General features: G+C 47.7%; 1 protein-coding gene across 1 annotated transcript in view; it reads left to right on the top strand.

Moving 5' to 3' along the window:
* Positions 1-12,354, top strand: part of Igf2r (insulin like growth factor 2 receptor) — a 98,098-nt gene that overhangs the window by 50,060 nt on the left and 35,684 nt on the right. The window contains exons 12-22 of the mRNA XM_052750850.1: positions 638-778; positions 1,831-1,974; positions 2,854-2,991; positions 3,527-3,674; positions 4,321-4,498; positions 5,266-5,381; positions 5,805-5,973; positions 6,864-7,043; positions 8,750-8,851; positions 10,202-10,303; positions 11,954-12,149. Coding sequence (XP_052606810.1) covers positions 638-778; positions 1,831-1,974; positions 2,854-2,991; positions 3,527-3,674; positions 4,321-4,498; positions 5,266-5,381; positions 5,805-5,973; positions 6,864-7,043; positions 8,750-8,851; positions 10,202-10,303; positions 11,954-12,149 — 1,614 coding nt within the window. The remainder of the gene's footprint in view (positions 1-637; positions 779-1,830; positions 1,975-2,853; positions 2,992-3,526; positions 3,675-4,320; positions 4,499-5,265; positions 5,382-5,804; positions 5,974-6,863; positions 7,044-8,749; positions 8,852-10,201; positions 10,304-11,953; positions 12,150-12,354) is intronic.

Below are 12,354 nucleotides of genomic sequence, written 5' to 3'. Positions count from 1 at the left end.
AGCTTTCCAGAAGCATTGTGTGCCATTGTCACTGGCAAGCTGTGGCCTTTTACTTCTAAGTGTTGGCTGCCAACTTGCCAAGGGGATATTTCAGATACGAGTATCTGAATATCCCTACCATCCCATAAACTGGTATTGTGGGACATTCTCATGACTACTCTTCTTTGCCTAGTGTCCTTAACACCCAGCACTGCCTTCCCCCTACCCCCCATTTCCCATCAGCATCTGTTCATTTGGTTTTTGGAGTCAGTGGAATCTTCCTCACCTTCTGTCCTTCTCCAGTCAGCCTGTGCACAAGAAGAGGCAGTAGCTTTCTTAGCTGCACAGGCCCTAGTGGGACCAGAAGCTGAGCATGTGACCAGTTAGTTCCCTTCCACCAGGCTCCAGACAGCCACTGGCCTTGTGGTGTGGTTCAGTCTTTGATTCTGTGCTGTTGGGTGTGGGAGAAGCTTGTGGTTTCATTCTTCAGAAAGCACACTGGGAATGGCCTGTCTCTGACACACTCAGTGAGAAAGTGAGGACGCCATGACTTTCTAGGGAGCGCTAGGATTGTCTGACCTTGGCTTAGTTACTGTTTTAAGATGTGACCACAAGGAAAAAGTCACCAAGGACTCAAGGACTTTGGGTTTGGTTGCAGAATCAGAGAAGAATTGGGAAGCAGTGGGTGGCGGCCAGGCTGAATCAGAAAAGAAGTATTTCTTCATCAACGTCTGTCACCGAGTGCTGCAGGAGGGCAAGGCCAGGCGCTGTCCTGAAGATGCTGCTGTGTGTGCTGTGGGTGAGTCACGGCAGAGGGGAACCCTCTTTCTAAGGGTGTGTGGACTCTAGCTGCTTCCTTGGGCGAGACTTAGAATGTGGCTTGCCTTTGGATGTAAATACTAAGGACAATAAAGCATTCTACAATTTCAGTGTCAGAACCAGTGTACCCTGAAGTCCTGTGGTCAACAGAGGTGTAACTAAGCAGGAAGAGCCATGTTGGAAAATGCTCGACCATCTGTCTTCATTTTGTAACCTGAGGAATAATATATTACCAGTACTTGTAAAGCTAATTTTGAATTTTTAGCAGCCCTTGGTCACACACACTTGGGGAAGCCAAATATCCACAGGAGCCTTCAGCTGAGCAACATGTCTTGGAGTTTTTTTCTTGCTGTCACTGTTGATCTTGTGTATCACACAGAAGTGTTTGTCTAAGAGACATTGAGGTTTGGTGTGTGTCAGTTAAGGCACCATTTGAAAATGCCAGGAGGAGGGTATGAAGAGTCTGTTGTGCGAAGAACATAGACGAGGACTTAGTGAAGCTTGTTGGATTTGGGGGATTACCCTTGGCATTCAGAACCAGGGATGTGTCTCAAAGTGAGTGAAGTCTGTTCTTGTCTTACTAAGGACTCAGGCATAAACATGTTTGAAAAGCATCTGGACCAGTAATTCAATGTGGATGCCACATGTGTGTGTTTCTGCTTGGTTGTGAATAAAGCCTGCGGTTTGACTGTGCTCCCCATTAGCCTGTGTCTCAGGGTAGCTGAGGCCCTGAGCGTGGAATAGTGTTTCTTACAGATGGTGGTGGTACACATACCAGCCTGACCATAAGGTGCCCTTGGGGGGATCCCGCATGCCAGTCCCCACCTGTCCCTGCTAAGGCAGGAGGTGGCCTTAGATGACTGTGTTTATTTCTTTTTTTCAAGAAAACCTGTTTCTGTCCCAGTCGGTCAGGTGGGCTGAGAAGAGAGCGTGGTGACCTAATGGATTTGGCTGAGTTTTGGTATAATTTTTAATGTCTACATGATGATACTTTTCCAGCACATCTTCTGTTCCCTTCTCTCTTTCTTCCAGATAAGAATGGAAGTAAAAACCTTGGAAAATTTGTCTCTCCTCCTACAAAAGAGAAAGGACACATACAGCTCTCTTATTCTGATGGTGATGACTGTGGTAGTGATAAGAAAATAACAACTAACATCACACTCGTGTGCAAACCAGGTACTGTCACAGAAGAAGAGGCCTGCGCACATTCTCCATCATCTCTGCAGTGGGGTGGGATGGAGGGGGGGGGGGGAGTGCTGAGCACCCCCGGTTCTAGTCTCTGCTGATGAGATCAGATTTCAGCCTAGAAATGGAGAAACCATATGTTGTCCTCAGGGAATTGTGTTGAAATTTTCCAGAGGAGTCGTGAGTCTCTGCCTGACATCCTGTTCTTAAGGTCTGAGAGAGGATAAGGGTGTGGAATGCTGAACTTCCTCCAGAGGGTCATAAATGCCTTCAAATGTTTCCTGTATCTCACCATCTCAAATGTGCTTATCTCTCACTGAACTGATATGTTTCTGCCCTCTTTGCTAAGATCTGCATCTGTGCATGTGTTTTAGTGTTCTCAGAATGCCCTTATTTGTGTATTCTATGCTTCACAGTTGTATTTATAATTTCTAGGGATTTCCCATTGACGTGGCACATTCTTACTATTTTAAAGCGTTTCACCGCTGGGAGTTCAGCTGCTTCACATCCTCTCTATATCCATCCTGTAAAGTTTCCTCTGTATAAATTCCCAGCCACGGGAGAAGGTCACATACTAGGACTATTTTGTTTCTTGTTTTATTTTGCTAGGACATATTTCCACCTTCTGAGTACTGGCATTATAGATAGGTGTGTGCTACGAGGCCTGCTTTGTGCAGGGCTGGGGATTGAACACAGGGCTGTGTGCATGCTAGACAAATACTCCACTAAATGAACCACATTCCTGGCTCCATAGGACCATTTTGTAACCTTGTCTTTCCTGGGGTTTTTAAAATAGCTAGACCAGGGAAAATTCTTAGAACGAACAGATTAGTGTTGATCTCTTCCCGCCTCCCTTTTCTGTATTGACAGGTGATCTAGAAAGTGCCCCAGTGTTGAGAACTACTGGACCTGATGGCTGCTTCTATGAATTTGAATGGCACACAGCTGCTGCCTGTGTGTTGTCGAAGACAGAGGGAGAGAACTGCACAGTCCTTGATGCCCAGGCAGGTGTGTGCTTCAGCAATGCCTCTGTTGTGTCGTGTAACTTGGGACCACAGATCGCTAAACACTTTCTATGACTGTTAGAGGTAACCTGCTTTAGAACTCTGTTAATGCCACTTGATTAGAATTCCAAGCATCTTTTGTTGTGTGCTTGAGCTGTGGCAGAGCCCATCTTGAATTTGTGGCTGGGCTGGATTTACTTGAGCCAAAGGGGATCCACACATAACCTTTGAAAGACTTGTATGAGTCCTAGGCCAGACCCCCTTGTTAGGGGACCTTACAAGAAGGCCTTCGTAGTCTGGTCACCTTGCTCGGCTGTGCTGTTTGTGAGACCTGGAGTTACAGGTTCGAATGGGGCCGCAGCACAATGAAAAGGGCAGCGGCGGCGGCGGCGAGGCCAGTGTCCGAGGGAGTAGGTGCAGTCGCTGCAGGAATGCAGGCTAAGGCGGAGGAGGGTCCTTCTTCTTCAGTGTCCTCGTTCTGTTGCCACCTGCCTCCGGTGTTCCGACTCCCCTGATGTGCATCCCTTGTCTTGTTTTAGGGTTTTCATTTGATTTGACGCCCCTCACAAAGAAGAATGGTGCTTATAAAGTTGGGACAGAGAAGTATGACTTCTACATAAATGTTTGTGGCCCTGTATCCGTGCAGCCCTGTCAGCCAAACTCAGGGGCCTGCCAGGTAGCAAAAAGGCAAGTGATCTCTCACTCTGGCTTTGTTCTCTGGTATTTTGTGCTAGTGACTGTTTCATTAAGGAATAGCTAGGTTTCCCTTGAACATTATTGCTTGACAAGCATTTAAATTCTGAGAAGGAGACCTCATCAGGTCTCATCTGAACTTCCCAGAGAAGGGGCAAGCCTTATCCGAGGGGGTGGAGAGAGGTCTGGGCTTATTTGATGCCCTCTTCTGTGAACTTTGAGCTTTGCAGTTCTTGCATATTTATGTATGTATTTCTCCTTACTGAGTAGTGTTAGGTGTAATGAATTGAGTTGCACTGTAAGCCAGTAGTGCTGAGAAAAAGTTGGGCTCGTGTGTATGTGTGTGTGTGTTGCTTTTCTCCGCCTACAGTCAAGAGAGCTCTGTATGTGTGTATGTTGTTTTTCTCCTATAGTCAAGAGAACTGTGTGTGTGTGGCTCCTCCCCCAACCCCTTGTGTGTGTGTGTGTGTGTGTGTGTGTGTGTGTGTGTGTGTGTGTGTGTGTGTGTGTTTTACCTTTTTCCTTCTACAGTCAAGAGAGCTGCATATGAGATCCCCAGGGATTGCAGTATCTTGGTCCTGAGCATGCATTTGCCCAATTTGTGCAGCCTTGGAGAGTGACATTTCTGTATTCATTTTAGAGATAAGAAGTCTTGGAACTTGGGGATAAGTAATGCTAAGCTTTCTTACTATGATGGGATGATCAAGCTGAGCTACAAGGACGGTACGCCCTATAACAACGAAAAGCACACACCGAGAGCCACACTCATCACCTTCCTATGTGACCGAGACGCTGGAGTGGGCTTCCCAGAATATCAGGTGGGAAAGGTCTTGGGTACTTTGCCTGGGCAGACCTGGGTCAGTAGAAACTGAGCTATTACTGCTAGTCTGGTCTTCTGGCCAAACCGTCATGTCATTGGTCGTTTTGCTGTTTCCAGGGTGCCCAGGTGGTATCTAGTCACTTGTTAAGCTGCTTATTCAAAAGCCCATCTATCTTAACACTAGTCCCCAGCCCTGTTTGTTCTGTTAGAGAACATGCAGAGGCTTAAAAAAGTTACCCTCCCATTTCCCTTACCCACGGCCAGATTCCATTATAGTTTTTGACAAGGCCGTCTTCTTAGCTCCGTGAAAGGAGATGGAGAAAGCGAACTTTCTTTCATGTAGTTTTTACTTAAAATCTTTTTTTTTTAAAAAGAGCTGTTTGCATACTATCTCCTTTTATTTTTCCATTCTCAGTTTTCTGTTACTAGTGCAAACACATAGGAGGTATTTCGTTTAGGAAAGGGTTATTTTGCCACCCAGTTTCAGTCCATGGTTGGTTGACTCATTGCTGTGGGCCTGACAGTGAGAGGTGGGGCACAACCATTTACTTCACAGCCAGGAAGCACCAGAGAGCAAGGAAGGAACAAAGAGCCACCCCTCACTGAGCATGTCTCCAGTAGTTCTCTGTTGTGCGCATGTGTGAGGGTTGTGTCACTCTCCATAGCGTTCAGCTAGGGACCAGGGTTCCCTGTGTGGTCTTTGAGATGTTCCAGATGGAGACGTCTGTGCTGTCCTTTCATGTTTCTTTCTTGTTCTGGGATTAGGAAGAGGACAACTCGACCTACAACTTCCGGTGGTACACCAGTTATGCTTGCCCAGAAGAACCCCTGGAGTGCATGGTGACAGACTCCTCCATGATGGAACAGTATGACCTCTCCAGGTGAGCAGAGCCAGCATCTGGCCTTGGCCCTTCCTCAAGTGTGGTCACTGGTGAGCACATGGTTGAGCTGATGGTGATAGGTACTGTGTTGGCCTCAGGGTGCAGGACCAGGAGAGACAGAGCAGAAAGGAGACGGATGTGGTCTGACCTCGTCACCTTTGTGACAGCAATTGATCTTTGTCATAGCAAAGGTTCAGTGTGCAGCTTCATGTTTAAAACAATAGCTCAGTGAAGGGTCCTCTGCGTGCAGGGCTTCAGAATGTCAATGTTATGACATGTCCTGTGGGTCAGTCACCATCTATAGCTTGATTCAAGTATGTCTCTATTGAGAATGTCTTTAATTCCCTTATGATTAAACATTAACAGCCCAGCCTTAGCTGGTTCGAATTTTTAAAAGCATACCTTTGTGTTGAAACTTTTTAGTCTAGTGAAATTTGAAGGCGGCCGTGGAGGAAACTGGTACGCCATGGAAAACTCCCGGGATTATACCACACGGAGGAAATACTACATCAATGTGTGTCGGCCTCTGAACCCTGTGCCAGGCTGTGATCGATATGCATCTGTTTGCCAGATGAGATATGAAAAGAATGAGGTGTGTCTGATGTTCTCACGTTTTCTCTCTCTCTCTCTCTCTCTCTCTCTCTCTCTCTCTCTCTCTCTTTTTTTCCCCTCGGAGCTGAGGATCGAACCCAGGGCCTTGTGCTCGCTAGGCAAATGTTTTCTCTCTTGATTCTGAGGTTTAATGTATGAAGATAGTTAGTTGTTCTGTAACTCTTGATGATGGCAGTCCTGTTGCGCAGATGAAGCCTCTGAGGAGAGTGCCCGCAGAAAATGAGCCTCCTGCACAGGCTTCGAGTCTTTGTTCAGTCTTAAAATGTCCACTGGTCACCTTTGATCCATACATGGCAGAGGAAGAAGCTCTTGGTGGTGATGTCTGGCCTGAATGCAGGTGCCCAAGTCATTCTGTAGACATCCATAGCCTCAACACCCAAAGGTCTCCAGGATTACTTGTGTAAAAAATGGATTTGAAAGAATTGCTTGGGAGTGAACAGGTGCATGGGTTAATGTCACTCTGACTGTTGAGTGCTTCATCTGTGGTTGATTGCTCTCACTGGTAGGACTTTTGTATATTTCCTTGTGGTCCTCATATGTGGTTGGCCATGAAAGTTGTACATGGACTCCAGAAGTTGACATCTGCAGAAACAGTGTGAGGATTTGCTTTTGTTAGCACATGCTAGTGATGTGCTCTGGTGCTTCAGAGGCATTTGAGGCTGTATCTGTATGGGTATGTGTTCTTTACCAGAGCAGCGGCCTCAGAGTATAGCTGCCCCTCCTGCTCAGGCCTTCCTCAGCTTTGTGTGCCCGCTCACACAGTTGTTAGTGGTGACTTCATAGGCTCTAATTCCTGTGAGTAGCAAGTTGATTTCCTGAGGAATCAAGGCAGCTGTTTCCAGGAGAAGCCTAATGCACACTCTATTGCAGGGCTCCTTGGCTGAGACTGTATCCATCAGTAACTTGGGAGTTGCCAAGACCGGCCCTGTGGTGGAGGAGAGTGGCAGCCTCGTCTTAGAGTATGTGAACGGCTCTGCTTGCACCACCAGCGATGGCCAGCTAACCACCTATAGCTCCAGGATCCATCTTGTCTGTGGTCGGGGAATCGTGGTGAGTGCTGTGCAGGGGTGTGGTAAGACCTGCAGAAAAACACTGGGGGCCAGTGTATGCAATTCTATACTTGTAAGAAAAATTTGCATAAAAATATTAGGGCATAAAATTCGTCATTTTAGGCATTTTTGAGTTACCAAAACATTTTGTCCATCATTAGTGTTGTTCACTTGTCACCAAGTGTTTAGAACTTTTTTTGGTCAGCTTTTGTTTGTTTGAGACTTGAGTCTCACTGTGTGGCTCTGGCTGGTCAGACTGGCCTTGAACTCATGCAGCTCTGCCTCTTAAGTGCTGGGGTTAAAGGTGCGGGCTGTAGTGCCTGTCTTATACCTAGAAGTTTTATTTTCCAAAACTTCTTGTTGCTAGTTTTCTTCCCTCCTTACTCCCTCCCTCCCTCTCTCCCTCCCCTGCTTTTTTTTTGGGGGGGGGGGCGGGTATCAGGGTCGCAGGCTGTCCTGAAACTCGCTATGAGTGTTGAGTTTGACTTGCTGACAGGAATTGGATGTTCCTGTTTTCTGCTGGAGCCCAGTCCAGTGGATGTGAGGCCTGGTGTCCAGGTATCCCACAGACAGGAAGATTGTCCTCCTTTGTTCAGATCTCTGAGGGTATGAAATGACTGGCTGGTTGAGCCTGGGCCTGTGGTCCCTCAGGACAGTGTCGATCCGTGGGCTGCAGACACACTCCCTTGATCTCCATGAGCCTGATCACTTGGGTGGACAGCTGCAGGTTTCATCTGCAGCTGCTCTTGGCAGCCCTTGTCCCGGATGTGTAGGAGTCCTATCATCGACTACTCATTTTCTTTTTTTGCTGTCATTTAGATAATGCCATTTAGTTCCAGAAAATTCTTTCAGATCCTTCTTAGTTTTCCAAGTACTTTCCCACAGTGGCTGAGCTGGTCATGCCTGTGGGCCTGGTGTACAGTATGGGCCCCGGCAAGACTAATGAAGGAAATAAGAGGTCAGGTTCACAGCGTGTACCACAGGCTAAAGCCTGGAACTTTATTAACCGTGGGGAACCAGGGTACTTCTGCTTTGCTCTTAGGGCTGATGGGGAGAGTGTGGGTGGGGCCTACAGGTAGAGAGTGTTGTTATGTGGGCTGTGGGCTGAGATCAGTTACAAAATACCAGTAAAATTCTCCATGTAGTCTCGGGTGTGCTGTCCCACTAACAGTGAGCCATTGCCGCCTGTGACGGAGGTGGCATTCAAGGAAGGGGTCACGGCTCTCGGCTCCTCGGCTCCGCTCGTGGAGGAGATTTCTCACTGAAACCCACAAATTAGAAGCCAGTAATAGCCACAAATTAGCATATCTGTGTAATCAGCACCTGAGTCACAAACACAGTGTGTGCCCCACCTAGAAGCTCTCCTTGTGGCCCTTCCTGTTGCTTCTCAGCCCTTTCCCTGACACACAAGCCTAAATACAGCTGCTGTCTACAACTGTGTACAGTAGCTTTCTGGTTGCTTCGATTCAAGCTGTCTGGACCCCAGTTTTCCCATTTACTGCTGGGAGAGCTCAGATGTTGCTAAGGCCCAGGCACATGAGATGACTGCTCTCTCCTACAGGATAGTGAGAACGCTGTGCTGCTGGGAGGAAATGCACATTAGGTGCCGACCCACTGTAGACAGTCAGTGCGTTCTAGCCTGTTGCTCTGGTGCTCAGCTGCTGTGCGGATGTCCTGCTGATTTCTCTCTGCCCTGTGACCTTTCAGAACACCCACCCCATATTCACATACAGCTGGGAATGTGTGATCAGTTTCCTGTGGAACACAGAGGCTGCTTGCCCTATCCAGACGATCACAGATGCAGACCAGGTATGTGTGTTGTCACCTTGCTCCTGCTGAGGCTGGCTTTGTGTTGCCTCCTACCCTGCTTTCTGATTCACACGTCATCACCCTCTGCGTCCTCCCTACCGTTGGCACCTAGATCTCCAGCACCTCCAGCTTTACTCCTTGCTCCCTACAACCCTCTTTTTCGGGGGGTTTTCCGAGACAAGGTTTCTCTGTGTAACAGTCCTGGCTGGCCTGGAACTCACTCTGTAGATTAGTCCTCCTGAGTGCTGGGATTAAAGGTATGCACTACCACCGCCTGGCTCACTACAGCCCCTCTTGTGCCAGAGCATCCTAGTGGCTCTCCATTCAGAACATTTCAGTGTCTGATACAGTGAAACCCATGAAGTCTATAACCTTGTCCACGGGATGGAGCCCTGTGTTTCATGTGATCTCATTGACAGAGTAAAGCCCATGCGTCTGCTGGGACCTTGCCTTCCTAGAGTTAGCACACGTGTTCTGCTGGGACCTCACCCACAGAATAAAGCGTGTATGCCTGCTGTGCCCTCCTTCACCTGCAGTGGGTAGCCCAGTGCCTCGTGCTGATGTCTCTATGGTAGATGACTTATCCTTTGCTGAAGGCCCTAGCTCTTTGCTTTCAGCATCTTTCCACTGCTGGCTGCTCTTGTCTGGGCTGCTTCTCCTGGCTTCATGTTGTCCTGTGCAGTGTAGCAGTACACTGCTCTCGGAGTTTTTTGCTGCCCTCCTGGGCAACTGCAGTGAGTTGTTGTTACGGTAGTGTGTGTGCATTCTTTACGGTGGGACATGTTTCACTCCCCATCCTTCTGTTTTCTTACCAGACAATAGAGTCTGGCAGCAGACACCTGGACTGATACACACAGGGATGACCTCAGGTCAGGGCCAATAGGCATCTCACGCACCCTGTCCATGGTTAGGGCTCTGACTACTCGCCTGTACTTTATGGACATTGGAGCCTGAGGGCGCACTTAGAAGAAGGGAGGAAACTGTCCATGAGTTGACCCAATCATATCCCACCGGCGTATTCATTGCAATGAGAGAGAATTCTTAAGTTTTATTTATTTTTTGAATGTAAAAATGACAGCTAGGTCGCTATAGCTCTACCTACCTTAGGATTAACAGTGGTCTTATTTGGGTATTGTAGTAGCTTAGCATTCATGAGGTGAGTTCCATTCTTCTGCACACACATCGCACATTGGTACAGTACATGAACACACTGTTGCTCCTGTAGAGATTTAAAGTGAGTGGCAAGTACAGCTCGCCAAGTGTGGCTGTGGGTATCTGGAGCCTGCGTGTTTCTTCTGCTCCTGTGGAACTGGTTTGAATGTGTTTCTTTCCCTTTCTTGTTTCTAATAGGCTTGCTCTATCAGGGATCCCAACACTGGATTTGTATTTAATCTTAACCCACTCAACAACTCTGATGGATACGTGGTCTCTGCCATTGGAAAGACTTTTATGGTAAGAGTGATACAGTCAACTTGTAGTTTGCTTTAAATAAGACTAAATGTACTCAAGGCACCTCAGCTGGGGTTTTGGGATCAGGCATCCTTAGTGCTTGTCCAGGTTGGGGGTGGGCAGTGAAGTGACATCTTCACCATGGTCCTGAAACAGTTAGATGGGAACAGTTACCAATCCTCACTTGCTGCTGTGTGTCCAGAAGTTTGTTTCCAAGAAGCAGCAGCAGAGTGACAATTAATTAGGACCTTGTTAAAACTTAGCTTCCTGGCCCTGTTGCAGGCCTCCTGACTCAGTTCTGTGGTGGGCCTGGAGTCGGCTTCAGGAAGCCTATCAGATGATTTTGGTGCCCACTGAAGTTTGAGACACACTGGTCAAGAAGAGATGTGATTAGACTGCCCTCTAACAGGGAGGCTACCTGGAGGGCTGGGTTCTAGACTCTTCCCTTACAGACTGTTTCTGAGTGTGCCCAGAGCCGTAAGATGGAAAGTCTTCCCAGGAATAGCATTTAAACTGATGAAGGGAGAAAGCTCCTAAAACATTGGCTCTAAGATCTTCTGGCAGTCTGGCAGTCGAGGAGCTTTGAAAACAGGAGGGTGGGACGAGAGTGCCCTACAATAGCTTAGTGCCCAGAGGGATTCTGACAACTGTCTCAGCCGGAAAACTGGGCAGGAGTTGTCCTTGAGGCTCTTCTTCCCCACTCTCCTGCATGTTTCCATAGGGCTCTCTCCAGTCCACACTCAGCTAAGAAACGTGGAAGGGTCTCAGTGTTCAAGTCAGCTCTAGTGTAGCTTGCTTTTTGGCTGTGCAGTGTGTGGTTTGTACCAGGTGGTACGTTGATTAGGGTTCCAACAGGTCAGAGCTATGTTAGTGTGAGAGGCAGGTGCTGAACCACATAGGGGATGTGCTGAGAGAGATGACCATGCACTATCTAAAGAATGCACCAGAAGCAAGCCAGAGAGGCCCTGCCTCTGCACAAACTACGCTGTTAGGAGCATGTGTCTTGTTGTGGCTCTTGGTCTCGGGTAGCAGGCCAGTGGGTAACAAGTAGAAGTGAGCTGCCTGGAAGAGCACCTGTCTGCTGGGGCCACCACTGCCCACCGGCCAATTACTTGGCATCACAGCCAGGGCTACAGACTCCTGCCCCTTACTGTCCAACCCTGTCCCCCATCCTGCTGGGTTCAGCTGCCCTGCACATTTGGTGGCCTCTCTCCCAGAGCTGCTTTCTTTACATAACTACATATCTGCTTCTTAAATAGAATCAGCATCTTTAAAAAATCAGGGGCATTGCTTTGTTTTCAGTTATGACTCAGCTGTGTACACTTTTCCCACGTGATTAAAGACACTGTAGAGTGATTTGTATCACTCTCTAGTATATGGTTCATAATTACTTGCAGTGTTTACATTTATAGATAGAGTGCTGTATAAATAAGACCGCAGAACACTATGCACTAAACTTTAAATTTGCATAGGTATTGCTATTTGGACTTGGGTTTTATTGCCTTTCTTAGTGTAGGACCTAGCTGCCCCAAAGTTGATAAACTTTGTGATAACCAGACATGTAGCCCAGTGGTACTTTGGGTTCTAGGGTTCTTGTCTGTGGTTAAGTCTTGGACTCTAAATGGGTGATTTTTTTCCCTGTCTGGCTTCCAGTTCAATATCTGTGGTGCAATGCCTGCCTGCGGGATGATGGCAGGAAAGCCAGCCTTTGGCTGTGAGGCAGGAACCAAGACAGAAGAATTGAAGAACTTGAAACCAGAAAGGCTAGTTGGAATGGAGAAGAGCCTTCAGTTGTCTACTGAGGGATTCCTCACCCTGACCTACAAAGGGGCTGCTTCCTCAGACAAAGGTGAGCTGGGAGGCCTGTGGCTTTGTCATGAAGAGATTCTTGTCCTGCAAGTCTGTGCCTGAATCCTCTGTTGGCACTCTCTCATAGAGTGCTTACCAACCTCCTCCTTCGGGGGCACTTGCACACACATTGCCCATCTCTTCTTTTTATCTTGCACACCAGTTCTTCAGAGGTGGGGTGTTAATTGCATTTCTTCAGGTACTAA

Source organism: Peromyscus californicus, unplaced genomic scaffold (assembly GCF_007827085.1).
Source record: "Peromyscus californicus insignis strain IS unplaced genomic scaffold, ASM782708v3 Scaffold_22__1_contigs__length_63687245, whole genome shotgun sequence".
In the NCBI taxonomy this organism is placed as follows: domain Eukaryota; kingdom Metazoa; phylum Chordata; class Mammalia; order Rodentia; family Cricetidae; genus Peromyscus; species Peromyscus californicus.
The sequence above is the reverse complement of the archived record's forward strand: the minus strand, read 5'-3'. Positions and strand labels throughout refer to the sequence as shown.